Source organism: Chelmon rostratus, chromosome 19, assembly GCF_017976325.1.
Source record: "Chelmon rostratus isolate fCheRos1 chromosome 19, fCheRos1.pri, whole genome shotgun sequence".
Classification (NCBI taxonomy): Eukaryota; Metazoa; Chordata; class Actinopteri; order Chaetodontiformes; family Chaetodontidae; genus Chelmon; species Chelmon rostratus.
Window position 1 is genome coordinate 16,375,708 of NC_055676.1, and position 16,712 is coordinate 16,392,419.

A 16,712-nucleotide genomic window follows, 5' to 3' on the forward strand; every position below is an offset into this window, starting at 1 on the left:
ACTTTTTGTGAGGCTGAAGAAGGTCACTTGAAATAAGGACCACTTTCCATATTAGCTCTGCTGTTAGCAGCTACACTGGCCATGTACAGCACCCCTGCTGTGCTGGCCTCTGCAACATAATCCAACAAAACTGTCAGATTTTCAATGCGACTCAATGCAGAAAAGCACTTCAGCTTCACTAAGCTTTGGCAGTTAGTTATAACAGAGGCAGCCTGACCCTCTGCCTCTCTTCGCTGCGTATCCTCAGTGGTGTACCAGGCTCAAGGAAATCGGATTTGACTCTGACCACACGTTATAAAATGTGAAGTAATCCATAATGAAATCTATCTGCTTTTATGTCACATTTTGAGTTGAGAAACTAAAATTTTCATTTATATAAACCTTCACTTAAAAAGCTGAGGACAAGTGCAGAGGTGTGTGTGATGTCTCTAATACTGACACTTCAGGAAATTATACAGAGCACGGCTGTCTGTGGCCTGTTACAGGAAACCACCATCAGCCCGTCCATGTGTTTCTAACTCAAACCATTCCACTGGACACAAGCCAGATATTACCAATCCCCTTCAAACACTGAGGTTACTGTGAAAGCGTGCAACTTCCAATTCAGGGAAATGCTGAAAGAATCTTGAAGTAATTTTTACTAATGTAATTCATTTCTTATGTGAAAAATCTGCTACAGTATAAACACTACAATATGACTAGCCATGCTATGCAAATGATGCAAAAAATTCCGAAGAAAAATTAATGGTAAGAAAATTGGTCCCTAAAGAACTGGTCCTTTGAGAAGTGAACTAAAATTAACAGTAGTTTATGACAGATTATTTGCCTTTAAAAGGAATATATTTCATCCAAATGTAGAAATGGTTGACTCCACCAATATTCATGAAGATTTAGATGCAAATTTAGATTGTTCTTAAGACCTTTCAGTAGCTGGAGTTGGTCTACCATGTCACTTCCTCCTCTGGATATTTTAACAACAATTGTATAAAGTACGATGCAAAAGTGCTCTAAATTTAAAAAGGAGCCCTCAATCAATCAAACTACAATCCTTTCAAGCCAAGTTGACAATGGGGCTGGTATGTGAGAGAGAAATCAATACAGTTCATTTGCTGAGGAACTAGAAAAGGCTCATCAACAATCCCACTAGGGAGCTATAAAGCTGGGAGTTGTAAAGGTATGGGAGGTGACTGGAGTCTCTTAGTGTTCAGAAGACTGGAGGCATAGAATTGTGACATACTGTATATTGCTTAGATGTAGGGCTGTGCTCAATAGTTAAAAACTTTGAATTCTAAATCAACATTTGAATGCTGTGCATTTTTTTTTGCAAGTCAATTCATTCTGTTCATTCAAACCTGGTAGTTCTGCTATACAATAGCAAAAAATCTATTTACGCTCTTAACATCATTATAGTACAAGATGTTCCAAAAAAAAAAAAGATCAAAAAATGTATCTGCATTCAGTTCCTAAAATATGATAACAGACATTCAAAGCTTCATTTGAAAGCCCGAATAGAATAGTTTTCATCATTACCATTTAACCAGAAAATGTGCACTCCTGCTTCTACATGCATGTATGTGTACAACTTTTGCCAACAGCTAGATAGACTGCCATGAAATCTAATACAGACAATCATGTCCCCCTGAGGGTGGACTGTAAAGACTTTGGCGATCCCCTTACTTTCATTTAGCAACATCATTATAGCTCAAAATTTTAATGTGTCTAATACTTCAGACATTCCCATCAGCGTCACTGAGCAAGTGTTTGCATGCTGACACGCTAAACTAAAATAATGAAAATGGAAAATATTAGACCTGTTAAGCATCAGCATGTTAGATTTGTCACTGTGAGCATGTTAGCATGCTGACAGGAGCAGTCAAAGCACTGCCTCACAGAATAACCTGGCTATAGTCTCTTAGTCTTGTCCTGCATCTGCTATTTAAACAATGTGATCTATCTTTTATTAGCTGTTCATTTAGCAAAGTGACTCTAAATTGTAATTGAAGTAATGATATGCATTAAATGTAAGATATCTGATACAAGCCTTGCCCTGTAGTGTCATGGCCAGAGGCTATTATGTCTACATGTGAGGTAGTTACTGTATTATAATTCTTCTTTTATCAGTTTCATATGTTTTCAGGTACAGTAACTGAGATCTGTAGTATGTGACATATGTTAACCAACTTGAGGCATTGTACTATTCATGTTATTTTAATACTTACAAGTAGTGAAATTTAATATTTTGTGACGGAACTGGACATAAAAATTAGCCAGCTTTGGCCAACTCAGACTACAATTTAAAATGATGCTTAACAATGTGTGCATTTCGTTGCAAATTGAGCGAGAAGGAAAGACGTGACTGAGTAATATAAGCAGACTGGCATGATGTAGCTGCAACTGCAGTAAAACACTGTGTTCTCAGTGGGACCATCACACAGGTGGCAGTTGGAGTGGTGAATATCATTAAACAGAATTACAACTGACTCCCAAATATTGAAATTCAGCAGCATACAAGCAAAATTCTCAATGGAACAGGTAACATCTGTGCTGTCAAAAAGCCCCAAACATGAAGCCACTCTTCCAAACTGTGTTATTAACATTGAATGCTGCAGCTGTTTACAATTTAACATGACTGGTATATGTCTGTGTATTCAAAAGTGGACATTTCCTTTGGCTAGCTGCTGTCCTTCAAGACTGATAAAAGACTTATTCTTTTTACTAATGGGAGAATAAATTAAGGCTTCAAGTCGATCAGTAGTGAATAACAATTAGCTATGAAAAAAAGGGAGTATAAACACATCCCCTATTGCTTTCAAATAGCTGATTAACTTGTCAAGAATTTCTTTTTAATGCAAAGCATAGCTATATTATCAATTTAATCTCTTTTTCTGTGTGACGGAGCGGCCAACATGACGGAGCGGCTCTATGGCAGACTGCGGGCAGATGCACTCACACACACACGCACATACACGTACACCCGCACCACACGATGTCGCGGTGTCGCGAGCTGCGAGCGGCGCACGCACTAAGACGCCACCGATTCCCCCGCTCTTTTCAGTCCTCACAATTTAGTTACATAGCATATCATAATCTCCAGCCCCAAACCGTTCAGTAGCACAGCCAAGGGTGCACACTTGGCCGTCCTGCTTTCTCCGTACACACACACACACACACATCAGTCCATGCCCGTCGCGGAGGCACGCTGCATTGTCATCTCTCCATCATCCACACCTAAGCTTGACTGGCCAAACAGGGGCGCAGCCATCCGGGCCATTATATGGGCTGCTCCGGCGCGCCTTGAGGTCACATGATTATTATTTTTATGGGTTATGGTGGAGAATTGTTAATTGGTGAGATTAACACCTTTGTAATGGATGAAAGGATCTGAGGGGATGTGGGAAAAAATATGGGGAACAAATGCAGTGTGTGAATTTGTTTTGTTTTGTTTATATGATTAATTGTGATTTATCCATAAAATTATACGCCCAGTGGGAGGGGCTATAAGGTTAAAAAGGGGGCCATTTTGGCTGTAAGAGTCAGTCTGTGTTTTGAGGACGAAGAGGTCACATCAGCAGAGCGTTTCTCTCTTGCAACATCTGGTTTTTCTACAAGGGTTATTGAAGAACTCATTTTGATGTTTGGAGGTATTTATGTCTTTATTTTTTTTGCTGTTTTTTTTTTTGTTTTTGTCACTTGTAAATAGTTTGCACAGTGCACACCTTGGGAGGCCGGCAAATAAAGGACACCAACCTACATTTCGTCTACGCCATTGTTTTTTCTTTACCTTTTTCTGAAGGTGGTACCAGAACCCCGCGACATTCTGATAGAATGTAATAACATGCTGCATACCACGACAACACTGTCAGATATACAGTGCAGAGGCATGGAGGCAGAAAAAACACAGCCTGTATATATCACTACATCTTTTAGCCATCGCGAAACCACAGCACGGCCAAAGCGTGACCACACTACAGTTCTCCATGCAAAGAAACAGATGGGTAAATGAGCATCAGCCAAAAGCATCAAGAGTGGCATTTTAAGAGACCAAATGATAAAAAAAATAAAAATGTTGACATATGTATTGGAGAGGGAAAAAGGCCTGCGATCAAAAAATGTCAAGTTGAATGTGAAACAGACCAAACACAGTCTCACAATAAGATCACCAAATAAATACTGTAATTCATTCAATTTAGGACCTACAACCATTTAGCATGTATTTAAAACATATATATTTAACTTCAGAACATGTACAGAGTGTTTCATGATGTGACCACAGGCACTCATTCATAAGCAAATGCAGATGCAAATTATACCCGTTTCTAAGTTAACACACATGTACTTATGCCATATGTAATAACTCTTATTTGAAATTGCACTACAGGTGAAACGACACCAGGTGGATGTCCTGTAGTTATATATTTCATTCATGATTTCCATTTACAGTAGATATCCAGCAGGTAACTTACATCAGCCCCACACCCTTTACACACCTTTGAAGATGTGAAGGCTTTAACAGAGAGAGAACATCCATCTCCATTTAAGGCCTTTCCTCAACGTACTGTTTGTTAACAACTGTGTAGTGCTAAAGTATGAGTACACTGGACAGTCATCAAATCATCCAAACAACAAACTATTCTGATAAAACAACCTCAGCCTTTAGGAGACATTATGAAGCAAGAACTGTGAAAGTCATGGTCTTTCCGGTAAAGGCATGTTTTGTATTACAGTCTGCTTTCAAATGAAAACAGATGGAAAAACACATTTGGAAGTCAAATTACACTCTGTCCAGTAATACTGAAAATGTTTAAATGATAAGTCTGATTAAAATCTGAAAAATGGCATGTTTCTAATTGTCTAAAGAAATATTTATTGATTTGTTGTCCTGGTGCTTAACATTTTGGGTAAAAAAAGCACTGAAATAGTGAATTCAACAGCAAAGTTATAAACACCTGCTGTATGTATTCTTCTGGTGCAATGCACTAAAGACATAAGAAAGGAGATAGAGAGGATGTTTGCTGCCGCTTATGTTCTACACCCATCACTAAGGAATGTTCCTTAACACTAATATGTCCTCCCCTGCGCTCATTATGATAACTTACACCCCGCTTTATCTTCCTCAGTGCTTTCAATGAACAGGATGGGGATCCATCCTTTACCTAATGGGGCATATCACCACTTCAGCTGAACTGTTGACAAGTTTATGACTAAATCAACTCTTTTACATCTCATAAAGTAAAATAACAAAGATATGTTATTAAAATGTTTTGTTAAATATCACCACCTATGGGAGCAAAAATGAATGACAAATGTAAATCACAACTGGAAAGACTTGCCACTGCCTCTTACTCACAGCAGCTGTGACTATGCCATCTTCTTACACCACACAAATACATAGGACCTGCAGAAATTACTCGATTGGATCAACTTCTATAACAATATTATTCAAAATGTGTTGCAAAGTGCAGCACCATTAAAATGACACACAACAATGGCTGGCTCTGGCTGTATGTGCTTTGAATTATTAACATCAGCAAAAACAATATTTCTACTGGACAAAAACACAAACTAAAGTGACTAATAATTGATGTGTCTGAGTGCAGGCATTTGTGAAAAAAAAAGTGATAGTCGTAAATAAAGTTGATGTACAAAAACAATCCTTCTCTTCTGTTAAGTAAATCTACTCTCTGCACAACAGGCACATAAAAGTTTTCTTGGTATATTTTAAAGAACTGATATTCTTAAGACCTGAGTATTTTCATTTTGCATTCTAGAATACTTTGGAGGTGCTTTGCATGATTTTTTACATAAACAGGAACATAAATTACACCGCCTTAAAGTTAAATTTTTCTCTCTGATGCATGACAGATAAGCATCTTATGATGTCAGTGCAAAACATAAAACTACACTAACCTGGATTCATATTTTCTTTGCAATCATGAGGTTGAAATGTAATTACATTCAAAAATGCTTGAAGCATCCCGTCATTACTGTGGTGCAGCACAGCAATGATAATACAGGTTTGTCTTGTTAACTCAGTTTGAAATGAAAAAAAAGAATGAGCAAAGTCTTTTCTAAGTAATGATGGACAACCAGGATTCCAAACAAGTTTTGACTGTGTGTAAAACACGAATAAAAACAGAATGCAATCATTTGCAATCTAACTGTGTTTACCAACAACAACAAAGTGTTTCTGAGTCCACGTATTAATCAACTTTATACAATCATGTGTTCACAATGAGCTCCATCCTCGCTTGTGAACGTCTGAGCCTGTCCAGGATGCTCCTTTCATACCAAATCATGATACTATCACCTGTTAGCAATCAACCCGTTTACCTATGGAATGTTCCAAACAGGTGTTTTTGGATCATTCCACAACTCTCCCAGTCTTTAGTTGCTCCTGTCCCAACTTGTTTAAAATATGTTGCTGTATCAAATTCAGAATAAGCAGATATTTACAAAAATCAATGAAGCTGATGAGGTGAAACATTTCGTATATTGTCTTTGTGCTGTCTTGATTGAGTATGGCTAAAAAGGATTAGCAAATTATCACATTCTGTGTATGTTTTACAAAGCGTCCCGGCACATTTGGAATTGAGGATGTTCTTCAAATGAGGTCTGCAGGCCCAGAAATGCACATGCAGGGGCAATTAATCCACCTGTGCAGAGTATTTACTGAAGTGGGACATGCACACAAGCAGACAAGCAGATCGTCAATCAAAAATATGAATGAGCAAAAATAATCAAACAATCAAGTAATGCGCACAATAGCCTCATTGTTATCATTTCCCCTGTAGGCAAGAACTGGCACAATTAAAGCCCTTTCCTGTGTACAGCAGAAGTGTTGCACAGTATCACTGAAAACCTGACTTGTCGCTTTAAAGAAGATGTGTCTTGTAAGCACGCGCACCGGATGTTTGTGTACAAAGTTACAGAAACTGAACTTGGTGGTTAAATGGGGCCTTAGAGGCTCCAGCTATAGGGTTTTCCTTTGGCCTGTAAACACAATGAGCTGAATTGACAGGCCATGGCATGAACAGATTTGAACCTCATCAATTCTTCACTGGTGGCTGACCTACTGAGTTAATAATACACTGGAAAAAGAACACTGTCCTCCCAAGAAATACGACAGTACCAGTTGTTTCAACAGGTGTCCAAAAAACCAAAATATGTCCATGTTGAAGTGACAACTCTCTGTAGCGGCCTTAGCACTAATTATGACTCTTGTCCGAGTGGGTCAACAAACATGGAAGCACAGGAGACCGAGGGTCAGTTGTGGTTTCTGTTTACCACAAAACCATTTCTTGACCTGAACAAGTAGTTGTTGTCTTAACCATGATGAAGAAGGTCCCCCAACCTTGGTGAAGTAGTAATTTTATCCTAAATCATGCTCTTCCCCGTACTACAACCCAGTTCACAAGTCAACCAAAGCAGCCCTTAAGTGTAGTTTTGTTAAATCTTCAAACAACTTTATCCAACAGTGATTGCAAATGTTTTGCAAGGCACAGATAAATACTGTTGTCCTGTCAAAGAAGGCGCCAGATCAGAAAACTCTTATGTTCAAAGTTATTAAAATCAGACAGACTAGGCTTAATCCGACAACTGACCTTCTCCCCTTTTTCCTTTAGATCCTTTTAATGTTCAACTGTGTGGGAGCCGTCATTAAAGAGCAACACCAAATGTTCATGTGAACTCCTTGAATCCACAGTACAGTCTCTGTAACACAGCAGTCTACTTCAGTTAACAAGCCACATATCCTCTTTCTGAATATTGACTGAAAACAGATGTTGATGTCTTTTCTTTGACAGGACATTATGTATCATTTCAGGGATTAGGATTTTGATGATTTATAGGCTATCAGACCACAGTTTTATGGTTGTGTCAGTTATTTAGCACATGTATTCAGCGGTTTATCTAAGAGTTTATTGCCTTTTGATAATAGAGTTGCTTCTGTAATGTGGTGGTATAATGTACATCATTTCATTAATGGTGTACGTTATACCATGAACTCTCACTCTTTTTTTTACTCAGTATGCAGTATTAAAATGTGAAATGAGAAGCAGTGCCAGGTATCATAAATCATTTCAGGCATTTTTGATTGGCATGATTTTCAGCAATGTTATCTGATTCTGCATCTACTGAGGTTAATTCCGGTAAACTCAAAGGGCTGTTGAGAAACAGCTTGGATTTATTCCATGCTCCTTCCTCAGTCAACTTATTTACTTTATCATGGTACACTTTTGCCTTTTCAGCTACAAAACTGAAACATTTTATAATGGTGTCATTCCTAAAAAATAATTTGCGGTTTAAACCAAATCTAAAAATGTTTTCTTAGTAATTCCAGATGTGGCTTCAATAAATCAAAAATATGCCTACTTTGGCACACAGCCTCTGGGTTTTTTGAAACCTTTAAATGGAAACCACTAGAACATTTTTTGCAAAGGACCAACAGTTATAGCAAGTGTATTATTGGTTTATTATTTTGCTTTAGTGCTATCTTCCTCAATCTTCTGACATCAACTATGCTGCTGCTCTTTTTTCTGTGCAAACAAGAAGACAAGACTTGACAAGTATTCTTATAAACTCTACTAACTGGTTCTCTGACGCATATCCAGTAGCATACATGAGGTGGATGATAATTGGGTTTGTAAGTAATAAAAAAACACGTCTATAGTCTGAGACTGAGAGTAATCATTTTAAATTACCTAATATTTTCCAATTCTCTCATGTGCCGTCGTAAGTTTTCCAGGAGAGGGTTTTCATTCTTTCATCCAATAATCACTGTGCTTTATGACTGATTATAATGTATCAGTGTATGTATAATTTCACCTGGAACCTCAGTATGAGTAGGCATTCGAAATGCTGGAAATATTACGCTTAACATCTATTTAAAGGATTCCAACCTTTTAAATAACTACTTTAAAATAGTGGATGTGTGCCTGTGTGTGTTGACATTAATTTAGTAACATTATGTCATGGGGGCTTTCCTGAGTTACATGGTTTTTTCCAGCAAGAAATTCTCCTGAAAGATGCTACTTGAATGCGGTCCTGTTGTCATTAATCTAGACTAATTATCAGTGTAGGACATTTATATTTGTATCAGACATGCAATAGCCCAAAAATATAACTAACTGGGGCCTGCTGAACTCCTTAAGTTGTGTCATAATACATCTTTCATGGAGCTACGATCACTGGAGGGCTGACAATATGGCAACAAAGAACTCCCAAGAGTATTTCTCGTGTTGAAAGCTATTTGAATTGGGAGAGGGAACAGAAGTCCAACTGAGAGCATTATTCCAAGGTGCAGAATAAATCTAAATGTGATGTGAAAACCAGATTTAAAAACTAGGGACGCAAGAAAGACTTAAAGCACTGTTGCCAAATTGAATAATCAGACTTAACTGATCAGTTCTCTGGATCTGAGTAGTGCCCCCAATAAGTTCAAATCTACATCACAATATAAATCAGTTACTCATTATGCAATCAATCAATCAATGGAAAATATGTCACATTTCTGGGCTAATTGTTTTACTAGAATACAATGTGTAAGTAAGTAAAAATTAGCGATATGAGACAGACTTCTAAAAAAATGTCCATAAATTTAATTGGAATTAATTGATGGTGACATTTAAGAGACATAAACAATGCTGTTTAGATCAGCCAAGTGCATGAGAAGTATCATGGCTATCATGTCTCACAGGGGGGCTGAAGAAATGTTATCCTCAGTTTCCTCAGTGCTTAAACCAGTTTCCCCTGAATTCCAGAGCTGAGGGAGGAGGGAGCAAAGGGGGGGTGATCGCAACAAAATGCTCAGTACCACCAGAATTATTTGGAAAAATAACAAAGCAACAATTACACATGCCACACATCAATTATGTGTAACTGTTGCAGCTGTAGAGTGGAAAGGCTCATGCTGACTGTGTTCTGCTTCTTTTCCAGAGAAGCATTTCCTTTACAGAGTAGGTAAGGCCAACATCATATACACAATAAATCAAGCCAGTGTAATCACTGTTTCATGCACCCTCTTGTCACCTCAGAAAGGTTATAAACAAAGAATATTAATGTGGCTCCATCCTGATGGTTAACAGAGTGGATCTGGCTCACATCTTGGATTTTTTTAGAAAAGACACTTAATCTCAGCAGATGAAAAAACATCTTAAAACTTCAAGTGCACAAAATTTAACGTGTAATAATGAATCTTAAGTACACAAGCCTACACCTTTTCATAAAGATCTGTTCTGTCACTCTCTACTGCCTACTGATAAAGCGATTCAGCCTAAACTAGTTCATGAAAGCTCAAAGATTTGCGCTTTTCCCCGGGGGTGTCTGTCTCACAAAGCACGATTATGAAGTTAGCTGGATAACTGCTGAGTAAAACCTGAAAGTCCTGCAAATCTGCAACATGGACTCAAATAAATATCTCTATCTATTTCTGGGTTATGATGAGCGTGTTTGTCGAGGCTAAGTCAGTACGTGTGCTTTGTGACACAAACCACCGAAAGAAGATTCGGCGGGAACACAGGCTGATGGGTTTATGTTTTCACCAGCAGCAACTGTGGTTTGGAAAACAAATCACAGTGAGGATAAAGAGGATAGTTAGTGCGACCAGTAATAACCGCAAGGGCCAAACCAACCAGGAAAAGATGGTCACCAACAGCAACAAAAGCAGAAAACCTATAACAAAGATAAGCCATATTCCTGGCAATACTGATCACAAACAGCAGCAGAATGCAACAGCAGTGACCGATTAGTACTAAAGATGTTGCCAAATTGGAACACACAGCTCACACCTTATCAGTTTAATCAAGCCCTCCTTTGGTGTTTATTAAATAATTTATGTTGCAATCACAAAAATTCATAATTTAAGTGCAACTTCTGGAACAAAAGCCCTGCACAACCTTTCACATCTCAGTATGAGCCAAGCATATTTAACCCAACAGCCCGTAAAAATACTGATGTAAGCATATACTTTGAAGCCTGAAAATACTGAGACACTAGCCTTTGAATACAAATAACAGAATTCAAATATAACAATCTCCATAAAAAAAACTAGAGAGTCAGTGAGAAAAGAATGTGCCTCCACAGACAGTGAGACAGATATGGTCAGAGTCAACTGAGGCCCTGGTACTTCTCTTGTACTGTGACATATGCTCTCTGGGTCTTTGGCGTCTTCCCTTGTGCTGTTTCACAATATGATAAATGCTCCGAGGATGAATGTTAAACTGTGCACACAGTGGAATGCCATGGCCAAAGGGGGCCTGTTTCAAAATTCCTTCATGTGGTCCTCTCCTCTCCTACTAGACCTACAGAAGACTTCAATTTCAGAGCCTCTAAAATATTCGACATTTTAAGAAACAACCTCATTTGCCGTCTTGCCATGAAGTAGATGAACTGGTCGATGCCACATTTACATTTGTGTGTTAAATATGAAGCAAGCAGCTTAACTTATCATGGAAGTACCTAGCCTGGCTCAGTCCAAGTGTAACAAAATCCAGTTAGCACCACCTCTACAAATCAGCAATTAACACATTACAACCTTACTTGTTTAATTCGCACAAAAACAAACTGCAAAAACAAAAATTTGTCATTTTACGGGGCGTGTGTACAACACTAATTCTTGCAGTGACTTCTTGGAGTCTTGGCTAGTTGCCTGGCAACTACTCTTACTGTACAGACATGAAAGTGGCATCAATCTTCTCATAGAATTCCTAGCAAGAAAGCAAATAAGCATATTTTCCAAAAACCTATTTAAAAAGCAACACAAATAAGTGTTATGTCTTCATGTTCATATATGCAACTAACTTTGTAACTTGCTAGCTGGTTATAAAATACATTTTAAAATTCACCAAATTTACAAGTAAGAATGAAATAGTCAAAAACAAAATTCAGGGTGATGATCACATTAATTAAACTGTTCAGTGAGAATGTAAACATCTTTACAAAAAGCTAATAACGATTATGATCCCTGCATTCCTTTTGCAAACTGACGCCTATCTTACATCTGCAGTTTCACACGTTGTTGTCCATAAGTAAAACTGATGCATAAAAAGAACAAATGCGGGACACTTGGCTTACTGGGGCCCCATGCAATAACCTCAAACTGCTATAGAACACCTGTGTGTGCAAGCAACAAATAATCACTCAAATAATTCTTGTGACAGTGTTAAAAAAAATGTTAATTACAGTAACAAAATGTTCCGAGATATGCTGAAAAACTGATACTCTACAGAGTGCTTAATGAATGCCAGAAGCCTACATTTTCCTTTTGCAACTGAATCTTGCCAACTTAAATCACTTGGTTCCCTTTGAACTACATCTTGGTCATGCCAAGGCGCAATTGCACTGGTCTATGACTTCATTTTGAAAAAAACAGATGCAGTATGCAAAAGTCACTTCACCTTATCAAATTCAGATCATTTTTCTCAATATTTGGCACTATAATAGAACTTTTCAAGTAACCATCACAGGGCTGATGGGCAGTCATCAGCTCACACTATGCAGTTGAACTGAAATGCACCCAGGACACATTATCTTGGCTCTCAGCTGAAACAGTTCTTCTTCTTTAAATAAACATTATGGGAAACAACTGTGGCTGCAGCCAATCACCATAAACCAACATAATTATGTTAAGAATGTGTTTGAGATTTGAAGATCAAACAGGATGTCACTCTGTGCTTGAGCCATGGCCAGCAGTTTGTCAAGTGATGCGGAGATGAGACCTTACAAAGGCCACATTTGGAAGACTTCTCAGACAGGATATTCAACAATCTGGTATTTCTTTAGCTCTCAACAAGCTTTCCCAGAAAGGAACATACAGAAATAGATTTGCTATGAATCACACAAAATGTTTGAAATTAGTTCTCTGCATAATTTGCATGATTTTGTTTCCAAAGCAACAGTGCACCCATTTCATCAGCCTGAATCACAATCTGCCTGTAAAAAAAGAGCATTGCATTCCTGCAAAGTGGCATTTGAGTATGTTGTCCATTAAATGGATCTTTAAAGAGCACTGCAAGGACTGCGGGGTGTCAAAGAGTAGCATGTGTCTAGCTCCTCTATTGCTGTACACTATACTGTGTTTGTCACAATCTGCCGTAAAGGAGTAGGACAGTGGGCATTACCAGAATAGATTTTTGACTCAAATACCTCTTTAAAGTCAACAGTTACAAGTTTTTTCACTCGGCATGTGAGGTGGCCCCTTGCAATGAAGACAGATTAGGTTCTCACAACTTAATCCGAAGCCTCTGACAGGAGTTTTGCTGCGAGGCACTTCCACTGTGTCCACCGTGTCTGTGAACTGTCATAATTAAAGCCAGTGTCAAAGCATAACAGGCCAGTCTGAAGGCTTGTGGTTATTTAGATTGGTATGATCCTTTGAGTTCACAGAGGATGATAATGAGAATTTTTGTCCCATCTATGCCCCGAAATCCCCTTATTTCAACACATTTGATAGATTTTCATAAAATAACCTAAAAAGGTTCATGATGTTTTATAAGTAGTTTCATTGACAGTAATAATTAAATCACATGCATGGCAAAAGAGAACACTGGAGGATGTTGAGTACCCTACTGATTTATGTTTTACAGCTATAAGCAGCCTCGGGCAATAAGAGTGTGTGATTTCCACTTACATTTATCTTTCAGTGCTTCATAAGGCAGAACTGTGCCCAGTGTCATAAAAAGTAAAACTAGTTTCCATTTCACTTACATTTCAACCAAGCATCATTTAAACAGCATTAAGGCTCTAAATAATAAATGACAAGTCCAATTTCACACCATGCAGAGCTACATTTTGTGGTTACTTTCATGGGCTGGATTACAGTTTGAGGATTTTCCTGTATTATAACCGTTTTCAGTCGGACAAAAACACAATTTGAACAGCATCCAACCACATGAATCACGTTACTGTACCTGTAACACGTCGTAACTTCTCCAGTCGACTTCACGCAGGGGTACTTTGTTGTAGAAATGTTATTTTCAGAGCACTCTCCACTGTGAAAGAAAACACAACAAGGCAGGGTAAGCATTCTTCTCTCATCTCATGCAAGGAGTCCTGGTGTCATTTGACATGTCCTACAATTACCCGTCACTCGCATCCTCTTCTTGGAAGGACCAAAGCAAACCTCCCGAGAAGTACATGCAGGTGACGGCGAGCAGAAGAGGACTGCTGCTGCGACTCAGCATCATTACATCGGTCCAGTCACCTGGGTGCTGTCGGTAATCCACACTTTTAATGGTCACCTCAGCCCTGCTACAACTCCAAGTGGTGTGTAGCACAACGGCAGACCCTCCCACTTACCCCGTGCATCTGAGAAGCTAACTGAATGAACCGCTGTCACTTCAGACGCTAGCTTAACGGTAACTTCCCCTCCTCTCAACTTTTGACAGCTCCCGTCAAGAAACCGAATCAACCGGGATATTTTTTAACTGTTTCATCCTTGAATATGTCTTTTTTCGGTAAGTGGTAAACTGACTCATAAACATACCTTTAGTTTACCGGTTTCTCTTCGGTGAAAACTTTGAAAATTGGTATAAAGTTAGCACTAACTCTAAACGCCGTCATTCGCACACACAAGCGCGAGCGCACATGCACTCACACACGTACCTTATAGTAGAGCGCTCCATGTGCGTCATGACGTTTACGTCTTTGCTACCATCGCGCGGCTGTTAGTGAAACAACAGCTCAATATTGAACAAAAATACTTCCATAATTAGGCTCCGTGAACGCATATTCGTCTATTAAAAGTCTATTAATCTGTGTGTTCTAGTTAATCTGCTACATAAGCGGATGGTGATGAAACCAACACATTAAAAATGCATCAGCAGTTTGAGCACAAATACATTTCAGGTAATGCGTTTACTGTACCTCTGTGTGAAGAAGTAGACATACATTATTCATTAATTGATTTAGCGAGAGTTTCTAAAATATTAAAGGGGAGCATGAACACGTGAAGTTAAATGAAAGCCTACTGAGTTGCATGATGAGAAGTGAAGGATCCTATACAGGTTTTTAGAGCTTTATACACATCACTATGTCTCTGCCTCTGCTTCAGTTTTTTTTTTAATTGTCTCTCACAAGTCCAGCAAACTTTAAGGTAGTCCAATCCCAAATCCCTGTAGCACAGTCAGAATCAGCTTTAGATTTACTGAATCAAATCTGATGAAAATTTAATATGTATTTGAAATATGTAAGCCTCACAAAATATTTCAAAATGAGTTTCAATATATCTCTTGGCCAGTGATGATGTTTTCAGAACATGCAGGTTTCATCTCAATGACACAAACAGAAAATGTTTACTGCTTAGCATAATGTCATCGAGGAGAAGCCATCAGTCAAATAAGTTAGTGTGGCGTTTACATACATCTGCTCAACAAAGACCACTGCCTCGGATCTTTCAGAGGGCAGCTTTTCTGTATTTTCTTGATAAGCAAAGCAGATTACGGTCTTTATTTACTGTGTCAGAACACTGGGGATTTATGCTGCAAAATTTCAGCCAAGTCATCACAAACAAAGCTCAACAGCATGTTGAAAGAGACAAGCAGATTTGAGAATTAATTGAGCATCTAGGAAAAAATATCAACTAAAGCACTGCAGGACAAACATGATACGTTTATAGCCTGGGGCCTAGTGGTATAATATGTCCTTCGTTATATTGTGCATAAACATTTGCACGATTAAAACTCAACTCAAACTCAAAGTCCTGCATTCCAAAATGTAAGTAAAAGCATTATGTCTGTGTCTCTGTTATGTGATTACCTGTTACATTATTTGATTATTAGCAGTGATGCATCAATATGTGAGCACCATTGAGAGCTTTGGTCAAAGCAGAACTTATGTAAACTAGGCTACATAATGCTGGGTATTGTAATTTATTGAGTAACAGTGCATCATATATTACATGTTAATTAAGGTGTTTTGAAATCTCAATTTACAATCAGTACCTATGGATGTCATATGAATGTAGTAAGGTGAAAAGTATCATATTTCCCTCTAAAACACAAGTAGAAGTATGAAGCAAATACTCAAGTAAAGTAAAAGTAGCTCAGAATTGCACTTTCCCATTCTACAGTAGTTACTTTGCACTAATAGTTTCCAGTCAGCACCTAAACATGCTGCTTGCCAACCAAGCCATGAACGTTAGCAGGAACTGAACTCATTATTTGGGTCAAATGATCTAAGGGAGTTTATGAGAAACTAGTTGTTCTGAATGACTTTGCCCTCTGTGTGACCTCTACCAGCAGGCCTGATCTAAGCACAAACACTGTCCACTGGCACCTGCAGAACACAAGAGTTCTTCAGTTTCTCAGGAATGCAGTGTGGCATTACAGGGAGTTGGATAGCAGAGCCACTGAGGAGCCTGTAAAGGATATCCCAGTGAAACAAGAGGAGTGGTGTCACTTACAGCCACCGTGGTACCTTTTCAATCTGTGAGGTCAGTCAGGTATGATTGAACTTTATTCAGAAATATGACATTAGTCAAAATATCTATTCAAGTGAAATGTAATACAAGATTTCCTATTACAATGAGATTTTTTTTTCCATAGAAGACTGGAAGTCATGGCTCTTATAGTATCATTTAGCAGAAAAAGACACCTTGAGCCCGCTTCAAAGGGCCTGCTCAAGCATGACCATTTCAGTTGAAGTGAAAGCACTGTTTCACTGGTCTCATCGCTTCATTACAACAGAGCCTCTGTGGCTCAGCAACCGTCTGCAGGTGC

At 38.5% G+C, this 16,712-nt stretch overlaps 1 protein-coding gene across 1 annotated transcript in view; it reads right to left on the reverse strand.

Moving 5' to 3' along the window:
- ccbe1 (collagen and calcium binding EGF domains 1) overlaps positions 1–14,491 on the reverse strand; it is a 35,056-nt gene extending 20,565 nt beyond the window's left edge. Inside the window, exons 1-2 of the mRNA XM_041960006.1 lie at positions 14,077–14,491; positions 13,905–13,985 (exon numbers count right to left, since the gene is read on the reverse strand). Of these exons, the coding sequence (XP_041815940.1) occupies positions 13,905–13,985; positions 14,077–14,180 (185 nt within the window). The 5' untranslated portion in view covers positions 14,181–14,491. The remainder of the gene's footprint in view (positions 1–13,904; positions 13,986–14,076) is intronic.
- Positions 14,492–16,712: the final 2,221 nt, after the last annotated feature.